General features: G+C 34.3%; 1 protein-coding gene across 3 annotated transcripts in view; it reads right to left on the reverse strand.

The window, feature by feature from the left end:
- Nucleotides 1-425: 425 nt before the first annotated feature.
- Nucleotides 426-15,991, reverse strand: part of RBM26 (RNA binding motif protein 26) — a 49,511-nt gene continuing 33,945 nt past the window's right edge. For all 3 annotated transcript variants that reach the window (XM_041471225.1, XM_041471226.1, XM_041471223.1), the window contains 7 exons: nucleotides 15,676-15,750; nucleotides 14,858-15,028; nucleotides 13,398-13,502; nucleotides 10,715-10,924; nucleotides 8,895-8,981; nucleotides 5,914-6,027; nucleotides 426-2,568 (listed from right to left, as the gene is read on the reverse strand). In XM_041471225.1, the coding sequence (XP_041327159.1) occupies nucleotides 2,479-2,568; nucleotides 5,914-6,027; nucleotides 8,895-8,981; nucleotides 10,715-10,924; nucleotides 13,398-13,502; nucleotides 14,858-15,028; nucleotides 15,676-15,750 (852 nt within the window). In that variant the 3' untranslated portion in view covers nucleotides 426-2,478. The remainder of the gene's footprint in view (nucleotides 2,569-5,913; nucleotides 6,028-8,894; nucleotides 8,982-10,714; nucleotides 10,925-13,397; nucleotides 13,503-14,857; nucleotides 15,029-15,675; nucleotides 15,751-15,991) is intronic.

Below are 15,991 nucleotides of genomic sequence, written 5' to 3' on the forward strand. Positions count from 1 at the left end.
AAAGGTTCCCTCCTTTGCAGGGTGCAAAGTTTCAACGAAATCAATCTTGGATGGATGCATTACCAGGCTGAATTCAAAACAAGCAGGCAAACTCAGAACCCAAATTTTCAAATTATATGATACAGCAATTTCAGATGATTTGTAAGAAGCATCCATGTAATAAGCACACTTATAGTTGCCATTAGCTTGTGTTGAGTGACTGCAGTGAAAAGGCAGGTTTGAGCAGCAAAGCACGCCGCACAAACACTTTATGGAGCATGGACAGTGTTTTACTGTGCTGTACCTGCTCTGTAAGACAACACACAAAAAATCTCCACATCATGGATTGTCAATTTGGCACTTCAATTGTACTAAATTAATTTAAAAAGTAGGAAAGTTTGTACTTAATTCAGTGAATTAGAACAGCTCATTCAGAGCATGGGATAAAAAGTTTCTTAAAATATTTTATTTTGCCTGAAATTCAGTGTAAAAGGAAATCAATTTCCCAAATACAATTCCTTATGGCAAAATTTAGAACTTAGTGTAACAAGCATGGCAGTCAATTGTGACATTTCAATGTGAAACTAGGACTGTACAAAAATTTAAGTGCATGTTTTTTGCAACAAGATATGCATACACATCAGGGCAGAGGGAAAAATCAAACCAAACCAAAAGCTCAACAAAAAAACCAGGATCCAGTTCTTGAAATCCCTTCAAATAACTGAAAAGCACAAACAAAAATTCTACAGCTTAAGCTCTTCTCTCTAGAATGCTACTACTTCTACTTTCCTCCATTCCTACTTTGGAATTGAAGAAAAACCAAAACAACCAAACAGGGACACGACTTATACCAGTTCTCCCCCTCTTTCTAGCAAAAGACAAAAACATGGACTAAAGAAAACACCCTATTAACTGAAGTACTATCACAAAATCACAGAATATTCAAAGTTGGAAGGGACCCACAAGGATCATTGCATCCAACACTTAAGTGAACGGTGGTACAGGCTCATATCCATCTATTTGATAAGTAAGACAGTGGTTTTAGGATGCACTCGTTAATGAATTAATGGGGGGGAAATATTAAATCAAAACAACAGCCCACCCACTCCCTTCCAAACAAAAACAAAACCCAAGAATTTAATACTTAACAAATGGGTTTCCTTTTCAAACCAGTCCAGCAAAACGCCACTAAGTAGAAATAAAACCAAGTCTTTCTGAGAGGTCCTTTACTGCAAAAGCGTAGGCAGTTTCCCTTCCTAAGAAGAAACTCATATACCAGAAAGACCAGCTAGAAAGAGCCAATGAAGATTTTCTGTAGAGTACACTAACATTTCACGTACTTTTGAATGGTGAATATGTGCTGTAGTGTGAGCACAGGATTTTCCAAGTGTTACTTTTGAAAATAAAAAATGTAATCATAAAAACACAGGAATATTAAAAGGTATTAGCTGTGTACTCAATTTTTTAGACTATTACCTAGAAAGTATTCAGATTCTCTTCACATATTTTTCTAAATTATGTTTCAGTACTGCATGTTATTTTTGTGGCATCAAACTTTCTTCTAGAGATATATTTTAAAAATTCCTTATTGTTGAGAGTATTATTCTATTCAAGATTTGACTTGCATCACTTTAAATTCAGAACATCCAAAAGTTTTTATGAAGAGCACACCATGTGTTAATGTAGATAAAACACGATTGAGATTGGTTTTCTATATTCAGTATTATTTCAGTATTATTTTAGTGTAAGTGATAGTGATTCAAGCTCCTTTTGTGAACATGGGGGTGGGGGTTGCCATCTGGAATGGTCTTTTCTCTTTTTTTTCTTTTTTTTTTTTTTTTTCTTTGCTTTTTTGTGTTTTTTTTTTTTTTTTTTTTTTCTTTTTCTTTTTTTTTTTTTAAGACCATTCCATTTCTTTATTTTTTTAACATCTTAAAGTCATAAGGACTTATATGCAAAGCAGTCATACACTTTATCATTAAAACCCATAGGTAAAATACGTACACAAATCCAACAAAAGGCTAGTACATAGTAAAGCCTAAGCATACTACTATGCAATATTATGAATACATAACTTTAGAGACTTCAGTTTAGTACTGTTATCTATTCATTTCTGAAAACATTCACAAAGATTTTAAATGCAAATTTTCATTCCGTATCTGGAATAGAACAAAAATTATCTATGTTATAACAACTTTTGGTCATTTGTGTTTGACCAATTCAGTAAATTACAAAGAACCCAAAGAATTCTGTAACTTTCTGTAGAACTATGTAATAAAAACATTGCATATGTTCCTAGTATGATGTCTTTAGCAATCATTTACTGAAATGTAACTCAAACATCAATCTCTCAAAATGTATAACCCACCAGCTGCTTTTTAATCTATATCTGAATCCAACTTCATCACAAAACCCCTTTTAATACAAAGATGCAGAAGTACATTAGGTAATACTAATGCAACACAGGTGCAGCTCTAGCATTGTTATTGATCAGTTGAATCATCTTCTCCATGAACGAGATTCATTCTCCTCTTCCTCTTCATCATCATCTTGAAGCAGTGAGTCATCCACCAAAGATTCTTCCTGAAACTTCAAGAGAAAAATATGACAACCATTATATCAAAAAATGTTAAAAATCAAAAGGCGAAATACAAATCTCTGTCACTTGCACTTTAATACAGAAGAAAATTTGGTTGTGAATAGGTAAACATCAATGCTTTCAATAAAGTACACTGGATATGTATGTCTTATAAACATATATTACTAAATGACAAATGAAACTTGTTTCAATAGACTTGAAGACGACCATGACACATGTACCTCATTCTTAAACAGCTCTTCTGATTCTTCAGCATATCATTCATGTCCAAGCTGCTATATTCCCATGAAACTTAATATGCTATACTGAAAACTAATGATTTTTTTGCATGTTCATAGTATCTTTGCCTGTTTTCATCCAAGAGCTTAATCCACATATTCCACAGTATCAAAAAGGCTGAATCTGGGATTTTTTTATTTTGAGAGCTTAATCAAGACTGAAATCAATATAAAAATTTAAACTAGGCAGGGAGACAGGTATTTAGAGAAATTCAGACAAACTGTATTAGTATATTCTCAATTCTGTTCCATAACATAGTAACTTGACAGACTACAAAGCCTTTGAATTTAAGTTGCCTTAATTTCTATCTACATATAGGCACAGAGGTGTATATAAACTATCCTATCTTGGAAAGTTTTTGACGATTACATCTAACACAGCAAACTGCCATAGCTAAAGAAAGGACTAAAACACAAGGATGTCTTTCCCTAGCAAAACTGCCCAGCTGTTAGATAGCAGCCGTGTTCTTTCTTGCCTATTCTTCATGTCTAAGGAATTGTAGGTTTTTTGCTATAGTATTTCCAAATTCAGCAGGAGGTGTGAAGGTTGATTTGCAAAATTATGAAGTCTTCTGAGAGAGAAGAGACTCTAGGCTAAAGAAATCCTAGAACTAAGCCTTCTCTCTTTCCAGCAGGCTCTTTTACAAGAGGGAGAAACTATGTTCTTCATTACTCTCGCATATGGAAAAGCACAGTTTCAAAAGGAGCTCTGTTGACACCTGACCTGTCTATCAATGCACGCCTGCATAGTCTGACCCTGACTAAAACACAGAAGCTTTCTGACAACATAGATTCTTTCCTGGTATTCAGTGAGCCAAAATACAACATTGCAACACTCAAAGAGGAGTAGTCCTGGGCAGTGCACAGTGCAGAACGCTACAGAGCACAAGACTGAGTGGTAGTAGAGATGATCAAAAAGCCAGGCTTCCATACAGGGGAACAATTACAGGGAGATAAAATAATTGAGGCGAACTATGACAGTGTCCCTGCATATTAAGTATCTTAAAGAAAGTGAAGAGAGAACATGTGGGTGGCTGATCCAATAGAACAATACTTATTCAGGACAGACACAGCTGAACACTAGCATTCCTTGTTACAGGATATTACAAATGCTACTCAGATTTTAAAGAGACCAGATAAATTAATACAATAAACACATGTCAAGGCCTTTCAACTATAAACTACAAAGACACCACATCTCTGATTCAAGAGGTCCCTCAACTGCAAACCCCTGATGATTAAAAGCTTATCTCTACTTACACATTTTATATTCTTCTTAGGGATCAACTGTTGACTCAGTAGAGTCAACTCTTTTGCTAGGCACCCAGGTGTAGAACATAAGGCATCTAGGAAGACCAGATGCTTTTAGAATTAGCTGCCTACTCACCAGGGATTTTCTAAAGTGCTCAAGTCCAAAAGACTTTCCTCTTATTTACATAATGGACTGGGAACCATGTTTTGTTATTAAGAATCTCACTTGGCTGAATTATATAGCTTTTTTTTCCTTTTTTGAGACAAAGTACTCACTTTCATTCAAGTCTTAAGCCTGCTACCTTCTCTAGCATAGGACTCAGCTGAACTAACATGGCATTACAGATATGGAATAATGAAGAAAAACTTTTTCATGCGCTTACAACTGCTGCTATAAAACAAATTAAGTAAGTAGCAAGCAGACAGAACCCATGAACAGCTAAGGGTTTTGATCAGAGTTCAACTCTTAGGCATTTTCCATAAGAATAATTAGCTAAGGCAGTTAAAAGACAGATCTCTCTGTAGTTCACCTACCAATGAATACGTACATTCCTTCCTTTCTTCTGCCGAAATGTTTGCCTATCCCTGCATGCCCCTCCTTCACTACACAAAAAGTCTCAGTGAAGTGGCTACTCAATGAGACCTCTCAAAACTGCATCAAGACTCCTTGCATCAACACACTGCTGTTCATCTTCCAAGGCAATACTTCCCTGAAGGAGATGCGACAAAATACCTAAGATGCTGTGAAGATTCCATAATATAGTCTCTTGTTCACTTACAGCTCATGACCATCTGACAATGCTTGAGATTTGTGTACACGAAGAAAGGAGCACTCAGTAAACTGGAATGCACAAACGTCTAATATGAGAGGTACCTATCTTCAACTGGCACACAAAAAATGAATGGGCATTTTTGGCAACAGGAAGCCAGCAGACAAAGTGACTTTCTTCAGGAAAAAAACAGAAAGCGAACACCACCAATGTAAGAAAACAAACTAAATTTGGTTGTATCAAATCAAACTTGTTAAGCTGCTTCTGTGGTAGATCAACCAAATGCCACAGGAAAAAGATGCGGACAAAATACTGTCATCAAGTAAGTCAAGGTGCATTTCCATTTCAACTTTTCTATGCCAATTATGTGAATACAGTTAACTGACAGTAAATAAATTTGGAAAAAGATTGCTTGACTTTATCCCCAGTGACATTTATTTTTCTGAATTCACAAACCTAGGTATTTTGAGTGTAATGAGTTAGATTGCATCAATACATATTGCCCCACTACTCCTACATTAACCAATTATTTGGACATGGCTTTAGTATCTCTTATGGACCAGGACGAAGTAACACTCAGAAAGGGTACTTTAGATGTTTGAATGAAGTCAGAAAATGCTCTGAATTACTCTTTCAACCGTATCCTCTCAGCCATATCTATAAAGGAAAATTAGAGTCTAAAATATGATCCTCTAAGAAATTAGGGCCAAAACGAGATGGCACAAATCCATGTTTTGGACAAAATCGACAATCTCTCTCATGCAAGTTCAAACCTGTTCCTTCCGTTTTCTAGATATATCCTCAACAGTTTTTTGTTATCTAAGAAATGAAATATTTCTGCAAGCAAAAGCAAACTATCTAGACTTCCAATACCCTAAACCCCAAGAAATATACAGAAATCTACTTTCTGATATCAAAATGTTAGATTAAAAAGTACAAGTATGAATCCACAGATTCATTGGTTTTAGCTTTGAAAAAGCTGTATTACTTCATCTTAGAAAAATTAAAATAGAAAATAAAGAAAAAGCAAGCTTACTTCTTCTTCATCAGGTTCAGCTTCTTCTGTTTCAACAGCTGACAAACTAGCAACAGGCTTGTTCCATGCCAACTTTAGCTCTTGTCCTTTGAAACGAGATCCATGAATTGCAGCCTAAAACAAGTTTAACTATCTTAGTGACACGTGACTTTACAAAAGAAAGCCTAAGTTGCAATACATTCATATTGAAGTACTGTTACTAGGTTAAATAAACAACTTCATTCACTGCACACACAATTCATACATCTTTTGAGGAAAAAGATGAAAATACACTCAGAAGAAAATAAGCTTGGAAAACCATAAATCATTTGGTAATGTGGGTAACATACTGAACCAACACCTTCCTGGTTTTTATTTTGCTGGGTTCCTCACCTTTCAAAGACAGACACAAAACTGTTAATGCACAACTTAGTGGAAGAAGTAAGACATCCCTACAAATGATTTAACCTGTTTTTAAAAACCCAACAACCAAACAACTGAAAAAAAGCCCCTTTGTGATTACAATTTAATCTACTGGAAAACGTTCCACTTCCTGTAAAGCTGTAATTGAAATGTAAAAATTTTTAACTTATGGGATATTCATGTCTTTCTAAGTACCAGCTGCATTAAGTGGCTGCTTTAGAAATACTATGTTCGAATTAAAGTAACATGAATGAGCATAAATCAGCGTTAGCAACATTCCGAAATAACCGTCATGGTCACAAAAGATTTATAGTACAATCTGAAAGTACAGCATAATGTGAAATGTAGAAACAATTACATGTTCAATGACATCTGAACATGAATTGTGTGATATTAAAGTCCCCAGGTATAAATTTTAAATCTGTACATATAAATTTATGATAAATTTAAAAGATTCTATGCTTATTAAAATGCAGCTCAGGAGCTTTTTGTCCATGGTCTCATCACAATGTCACATAACTAGAATTTTCAGAAGTACTTATAAGTGACATTTAGGCCCAGAAATAACTTGTAATCTTTGGAAGAAATTACTACTACATAAAAATGCAATGTTTTACAACAGGGAATCTTCCTCTTCCTTCTAGGCTAGAACATATATGATCATAAAGCCTAGGCCTATTTTCATTTAAGATGGTAAAATATTAGCTGCATTTACCTCACAATTTGCCTCAGCAGAGGTTTTTAATGATGAGGTTTTTTTTTCTACAACTTCTCAAATTACCAGTCTTAATGCTTTAGTTGTAAACACAGGGATGCCAATGGAAATACATTTAATATGTAAAATATCTTAAAGAAAATACAAACTTTCCCAGATTTGACTGAACCCAGTTTTCATGAAATCTTCATTAAAAATGAAGGTGAAATTAGACACAAAGTCTAATCAAACACAAAGCTGACAATTAAATGTTTTAATGCTCACTAAAATATGGACATCTCAAACATTGATCATGAATTCTGATTCTGATCCTTGCACTGAATCATACTCCATCTGGGAGAAGTAAAGACTTTATTTGGATAGTTCACAAAAATGGATTATTGTTCTAGGTGACCTATTTTTCTTTTCAGGGAAGCATAACTTTCTCGCCACACTTAAGAGTATTTCTTATGTAAACTACAATGTCAAAGAATATGAAACTGCAAAAGGAAGTGGCCAATACCAGGAAGCACCAGAACTAAAATCCCAGCTTTAATTCAATTCATTTATGAATATACTAATTACAGCAGCTTTTATCTTTGAACAGAATTTTCGTTCACTGTTGAACTGTGTTCCTTCAATACAGCTGTACAATACTGTTTTTCCCCTATGAGTTAGTATACACCATGTACCATTAACTGTACCTCCTTTTTTACAGAATAAATACTATCTCCATACAGTTAGTGCTCATCATTCCTATAGCTATGAGTTTCACAAACAAAACAGAATTCTGTGTTTCTGTAAAACATCTTTGGCACATGGATATCAAAATATCTAACCATAAATGATACTCTAAGTGTTCAAAACTATTGTTCCCAGTGGTTAATGTGCATTGTAAATAGCAGTTTTTTCTATCAATCACCTCACTGGTGTCTCAAGATGAACAAGAGAATAGTCTGGCCAGGTATGAAAACTGTGTTCAGGTAAACTCCACAAGATAAAATTTGCGCAAAATATAAACATAAACTGAAATCGTTCCATACAACCATACTGCAAACATGAATCCACTCTTTCTGTAGTCCCTACTATTTTCAGGAATATTCCATCCCAACAGTGACACAAGGATTTTAAAGAAGAAAAAAAAAATTGTAGAACAACTATGTTCATAAATTTGTTCAGGATCACATAATATACCTATATTATATGCCTATATCATGAACCAAATAAGGCAGGAGTCTTGCTGAGCCAAATGTATTAAATTCTAATGATCCATATGTAATATACTGAATTATAACTTCAGTCAACTCTGGATTTTAGTTTCTGTTAGTTACTTCTGCAACTCTATGCTTCTGTAATTCCACAAATTTCTAAAAAGATGTTTGCATAAATTTCCAAAAACATTCCATAAATTTCTAAAAATAAATTTCTAAAAATAAATTTCTAAAAGGGGGAAAAAAAAAGAATCATATCAAATCCCATTTACACTACCACGGGTTTTCAGACAAAGGTAAACCAAACTGATCCCCAAGTAAATATACAGGTTGACTGTGGAGGATGTCAGTGAAATTCCAGGTAGACTATGAGGGTACCAAGTCTTCAGGTGAAAAAACCTGGCAACTAAATGAAGATAAACCAAGACACCTAAATATAAATTCCTAAGTGTTTCTCTTAATTTCCCTCTAACATCCTGCACCTCGCTTCGCTATGAACTTAATTTCTTAAGTATTTCAGTACCTTTCAGTTCTGACACTTTTGTTGGATTTACACTTTTGTGTCAATAGTTTTAAAATGGTTAACAGTATTACATTTAATCAAATACAGTAGTGTAACATAAACAGAAAGTATTTGAATGCCACAGTGTATTTTCAAGAAAGACTGTACTCACAGCTTCAGCTTCTGCTCTTGTTTTAAAAGTAATCACCGCATGGAGAGAAGAGTCATCTATCTGGCAATCTTCAATTTCACCATATTGCTTTTGATAAATAAACAAACAAAAAAAAAAGTTTAGTAAAATAGTTCTCCCACCCCTAAAAATGCAGTACTAAATAAAATGTCATTAAAAAAAAAAAAGTAGAAAACTGGAACAGTGTATACTTCACAGTCTTAATGCCTTAATGCCAGAGAACTAGTCCTAGCCAAGAATACAGTTACTTGTACTTGCACTTCTAAACCATCAAAGTGCTCTTGTTTCTGGATTTCCCAATTCCTATAGGTATGAGGTAAAACTATTATAGAAATAGGCTGTTCTGCTTTAGTATTTCTCTTCTGATTAGAAAGAAGGGATCTTGAAACAATTACATTAGCCTATTATGAAACTCTTCCTCAGAAATATTTCTACAGGAACTGCAGAAAAAGTTTGAAAACTTAACTGTGTTTCAGCATCTTAATAACATGACTTATCTGTTCCTGTAATGGCTGCGATGGTATTGCTACCTTTGACGCTGCCATCACTGTAAGCTGCTAAGACCAACCAAAAAACCACATCTGTGTAAGTGAACTGCACGGCTCGTGTGCAGAGGGCTGCATCACATCACAAAACCAGAAATACAGCTCAGAGCATTTCCAATGGAATCTGAAGTAAGTTTAAAACAGCAAATTTGCAACCTGCAAAATGAAATAATTAATTTTTTTTCTCAGTGATATCCTACTAACACTGTGAATGGAATTATATTCGTTCATGTTTCTAAGGTTCTTTTTGATTAATATTTTGGCTTGTTAAAGATAGTCAATTTCCTATAAAAAGAGAGACAGGCCCTTGTTTGATTTTTTTTCTTGTTTTTAAAGCTTCCTGCATGACTGCCTGGCAGGAAATATTAAGTAGTCTGACTGGAGTAGAATTTAGTGGACTAACTGTCTCCTGGACTTCTCCCTTCAGAGAGGACCACAGCAATTAAATGTTGGGGAAAAAACCCCAAACAATTACAGCGGAGGGTGGCACAGATGGGAGATTCCCATTATATTCTTATCATTTATTCCACAAAATAAAAAAAATTGCTTTTATTGTACTCTTTTTTTTTAATGGAGGATAAGGGGTTTTATAAATTTATGTTAATTTTTTACTATTATATTTGCAAAGAAAAATTTGCTAAAAATTATGTATGTCCATTTATCATTTTTTAGACTGAAAACAGAAAAAAAAAAAGTAGAAAAATATCTGACTTCTTAAGCTTAAGTATATGATTAGACAGAAATGTTTGGATGTCTTTTCAAGATGTACATATGACTGCACAATTTTTCATTCTGACTCTTAAATTCAGAAAGTTGGGCAAAAACACTGAAAATGCTTGAAGAAAATTTTCATTAAGCACTTGTTAAGGTACTTCAACAAAGACAGAATGATTTCAGGTACTGAAAGTTTGGCAATAAATCAAACTTTGTTCTCACCATTCCTTCAGTTATTTTATTTTTCTGTACCTAAAAAAACTGTAAAAAATTTACATTTGTCCTGAGCAAGTAAATATTACAACCTGTTTGTCTTTTTAAGAAAAAAAAAAAGCCTTGTAAATGCCATGTGATTACAGCTACAACTAGTTGAAGCAACAGTGTATTTTTCCTGTTTTACCTTTTCCTAATGCATCCTCTGCATATCATGCTAAAGATTCATTCCTACATAATATTTCCAGATGAACTGAATCAGGAGAGAACAAGTCATCCAATGGAAGTATGTTATCCAAAGGGAAGAAAAAGAGTGCAATTGTGACATACCGCAAAATGAGGCAGAAGATCTTCTCGGTCACTTTCGGTGAACGCGGAGATCTCCAGAGCCCTGGGCCGATGATCCACCACCGCGTGCACAGGAACTCCTCTGCCTCTGCCCCGGCCCCGGATTCCTCTGCCTCGGCTACGCGATGCACCCCGGCCTCTCGCGTGAACCCCTCTGCCGCGAACTGAAGAGAGAATCCCTCGCTTGGCAGCCTAAGATGTTTACACGTAACAGTGACAGATTAAAATTCACCGTCTACGTGGTTAGATAGAATTAACAAACACATATTCTGATGTTTCCTAAAAACACATCCCCAAGAAAGCCCCAGAAAGAGCAGTTTGCAGGTCTTAAAATAACAGAAGGTGAACATTTAAGTAACATTCAAAAGCTAATTATCTAAAGGTCAATTATTACCAGACCAATAATAGGACAGAACTAGGAAACCAAAACCAGGTATCAAAAGAGCCCTTATCTGTGAAGATTAACTCCTCATAGGAAAAAACAACTGCTGCATAACTGAAATGTCATTATCAAAATTTCTTGATATGGTGTCCAACTACTTAATTAGTCTCTTTATCCGTTTGTCTCTGAAGTTTAGGCAAGACCTTTATTCTGACCAGAATTATTGCAGCCTAAGAGCTTTTGGCCACAGAATTGTGAGATGCGAACAAAGGCTTCTAAGGGGCATCTCCAAGGACAAAGTATTCAATGAACACTTGGCTCTAGGTAGTCAAAAACTGCCATTTCCGCAGTATCTGTGTACACCTAAAGAACTAGCACATGCTCTTCATGAACAATCAAAAGGCCGATGACAGGGACAGTAATTTAAAAAATAATTTCAAAAAGTTACTTTAAGCTTTGAAAGACCACTTTCAGGTATCTAACTTCAATGTTTGCAGCAAGAAAATACATCTTTCTGAACTCAAACAGATCTGCCATAGGAATCAAATGTTAAATGAAATCACCACACTTTTAATAAAACCTAAGCAGTGTTTACAAACTCAAGCAGCAATGGCACTACTTTAATCTATATCAGTGATGCCACCCATGAAGAGATAATTTTCTTATGGATTTATTCATTAAATTATTCAGATAAATTTACTCTAGTTTGCTGTTTAGTTTTTTATAAACATAATGCTGAGGTGTTTGGGTTTTTCCAGTTTTGTTCTTTGTTTGTGGTTTTTTAATCATTTAAAAATGTTTAAATGAGTAATTCAGGGCATGCTGACTCAACAAACAAGCTGTAAACTATTTGGATTTTCTTTCAGTAAAGTCAGGGTCACCTGGAACAGAAAAACAGGTTATGAGTCAAAGAAACAACACATTAAATATTGTGGGAGTCAAAGTCACAAGCACAATGTGTAAATACAAGTTTCTAAAATAATTTTTAATTCTGAAGAATCAAACAAACACCAAGGGAAAAAAAAACCTCCTATCCCTCTTGTAATCTGTACAAGGGATATATTTCATGCTGTTCCCTGAAACATAAGTGTGCATTACTGATGACCCCGTTTTTCTTCATCTACTTCTATTGGTATTTGCTAAAGGATTCAGGAAAGTCATTTCAATATTACTGTCCTGAAAGAGCTCTTTTTTACCTAACTCAAAATAAAAACAGACTTAGAGATGAAGAAGGATTAGTGCACTTAGCTGTAACTTTATCTTAAATGTGCACCTACTTCTCCTATTTTACATGTCATTCAATTCACTTATTTTCTGAGATGCAGAATTTATAAACAAGCTTTCAGTACACTTATATAGCATTACTCACCATCAGAAAATATACTGTTAACATAAGCTTTTGTATCATCTCTATTCAATTGGCTTGATTTATTAGCAAAACTATTTTCACAATTACCAAAGCTGCATAACAACTTAGTTTTAAAGTAAGGATTTAATGCAACTTGGCTGCACGTATGTGCATATTCATAGGCAGTATACGTAAGACATGACCAAGCTTCATTAAGACAAGAGTGATTTAAGCGACACAGCAGCCCTGCTTAACAGTAAAAAGAAGTAAGATTATCAAGTGATTCAAGTACATACTGCAAGAAAGTGCAATATAACACAGAATAATTACCAGTATTCATATTTCTCAAAATTAGACACACATATGAAGAATTTTGTACAGCCATCTCAATTTTTTTTCAAATTAAATACTTAAAGAAAAAATTGTGTTTCTACATATTGAATACTTCTTCAAACACTGTATTTGCTTCTGTTAAGTTCTCCTCTTGAAACTAACACTCTAATAATATTACTTTTGGCACCTCGGGCTTTTTGATTAATCTCATTAAAAGGATGCTAACACTTAGAAACAAAAGATTAGGCAGTATTTCTTAACTTTTCTGGGTCAAACACAAAACGACCTTCACGCAACAATTTAAAAACACTCCACACTCAAGAAAGCATTAATACCCACAAATCTATAAAATATCATGTCAGCTAAATAGCTACAGAATTTAAACAGATTAGCAACTGCAATTAGAGACGATACTATTTCTCAATTCCACTGCAGAAGAGAAAGTGGTTTTTTAAAACATTATAGATAAATGTCTCCATCTACATGCAACTTAATAGTGCACTCTGGATAAAAATAGTTCATTATACAATATGCAAGCTAATAAACATAAAGGAAAATATTTGATTAAAAGTTAATTGCTACAAAAGAAGACACAAACATACTTCCAGCTGCAGTTCTGTATATTTTCTTCTTAATTCAGTAACTTCCTCCCCAGCTTGCATCTTCTTGTATAAATCCAGTTCAGTATCAAGTAACTCCTTCTGCATCTAAAAAATTGTTATGGATATTGTTAGTTCCACAGTTCACATTCTCTACTAACGACACAATTGTTCAATAAAAAGCTGTAACTTTGCAGGTATACTACTTATTTCACTGGGCTTCCACCTCCAAAAACATACAAAGCACAAGCTTAGGAGCCTTCATGGCAAGGTCAAACTTTCATCTGAGCTTTGTGATGTCAAACCTTTTAGACTACCAAGCAAAGCCAAAGCTAATGGAATTTTTTCTATACATACAATAAAAATTCAAGATGTTATGGTGATGAATGAACTAAAAAAAGATGAAAAAGGCAGTACAGCTATGAATTAACACAAAATCTATGATCAGTACTGCGATAAAGCATCTAAGTTTATTACAACATCATGATGCGAAAGCACTAATACGGTAGTTCTGTTCAGATCACAGTAAAAAAACACAGGAAGTAACAAGACCTTTGCTAACAAAAGATTGGTCTCTGATGCACTCAAAAGTTACCTTCCAGGACACAGTACCTTAAAAAAATTATTGAAGTTCAGAAAATATATATGAAGCAGAAATGTATCTCTGAACCCCAATTAGGCGCATGTTCACTGCAACCACTGAGGTGCAGGGTAAGATGTGACCATGAAAACTTAATTTGAAGTCCTGATCCAAAGTGAAACTTTTCTAATGGAAGAAGAAGGACCCAAACATTTTAGTGACATCACAAATGAAGGCTAACTATAAAAAAACTACAGAGGATTGTGAAACAGTTTACATTTACACATGTTGATTCAAAACAACAGCATGAAATCTTTGCAAAGGCTGGATGTCATGAGATTAAGGTTTTGTGCTTGTGACAGTTGGAAACCAAGCATCACCACTGATAAAGAAAGGTGATTTTTTTTTTTCCTGGAATCTTTAAAAGAAAAAAAAAAACACCTTGATTATCCAACTGGCAACTTCAAACTCAAGTCCATTCACCCCCATTTACTGATTATCTACTGCAACCAGATGAAAAAAATCCATTATCTGTATAATGGTTTTCCAAATTTTCAAAATTGGAACCAGTGTCTCTGAAATCCCACTGTGCTGCAATACATCAGTAACATGACAAAAGAAGCGCTTCTGAAATTTAATGATGACCAGCAGTTAGCACTCACAGAGCAGCCAGTGACACTGGTGTAATGAAAACTTTTGCGGTTTATTATTAGTGGTCTTAATGAAGACTTCGCTGTTACAGAACTGTGCCAAGTCTGAAAAAGGAAACAGCTCTTCCAGGATACACCAGTTTGGATTTTAAATACTGCTGATGGGACTACTTATTTTTATTGCTCTGAAACAAACATGTTAATTCATCAATTAATAACCAAAACCTGAGTACCTGAGTTTTAGTTTTCATGCTTTTTAAAGGAGTCCCTCCTCCTGGTGATACACCTTTTAATTCATCCTTTAACTTGGTAATGCTATTAGTCAAAATTTCCAGTGTTTTCATGATTTCTGCTTTGTCTTCTGACTTCATGGCTTTATTCTTCTCCAGCTTTGAGATCAGCATCTGTCCAGTTCAGAAAAAGAAAAGTCTTTTTACTCAGCTACTAATACAGATCTGTTTTCCACCGGTCATTATAACTAATGGAAAAAACCAAATACTGCATTTCTTTTGCTTTGACCTACAAATCAACACAAAGGACTTTTAACATATTGTATAAATTAAAATCTTTGTCTGAATGTCTGATTCGTTTTCAAATGAACATCTGATATTTCCAATTCATTTGGACAGATTTGCTTAACACACTTGAATTATTTCAAAATTTTCTTCATCTTAAATGACACTTTGGCTTTTTTTTCTCTTCCTAACCCTAAGTGCAGTCATGCATCACTTCCTACATAATTCTCTCCTGCTCTTGTCGAACAGAACTGAGGCTTTCCCTTCTGCCAAACATATGCATGTTGCTCCCAAATTAGGCAATATCAGTTAAAATTGAACATAAATTGCGTAAGTTTGTAGGGCTTTATTTAAATGAACTAACAGGACAAGTTAGATTAAAACTATAAACCTCAAATAGTATGATAATTCCATTCTAAGAGAATGCTTATTTTATAGGCCTTTTATTTGTTCATTCTTACAAATTCTGAAATATTTTAAATTGAACTGAGATTTTATAACTGAATTGATGACTGTCTTTAATGATAGTATTTTACCTTCTGTGTTTCAATATGCTTCTCCAAGATTTCTTGCTTCTTTTTCCTCACATCTTGTTGAAGTCGCAATGCTTCCTAGAAGCATAAAAAGATTACAGAAAGTTTCTAGACTTTGAAGCATTAATGCCAGAATAATACACTATACCTGACAACTACACAGTAGTAACTTACAAGAACACATAAAACAATAGTAACAGGAAATGCAAGGTACTGATATTTCCAACTATGTTTTAGAATATAATACATCACCAAAATAAAGAAAGATCTAATTATCTTTTTTAGTTACATCTATGCTAGGAGGACTTAATTATTGCTC

The sequence above is a fragment of the Pyrgilauda ruficollis genome, unplaced genomic scaffold, assembly GCF_017590135.1.
Source record: "Pyrgilauda ruficollis isolate IOZ18807 unplaced genomic scaffold, ASM1759013v1 scaffold26, whole genome shotgun sequence".
Lineage (NCBI taxonomy): Eukaryota > Metazoa > Chordata > Aves > Passeriformes > Passeridae > Pyrgilauda > Pyrgilauda ruficollis.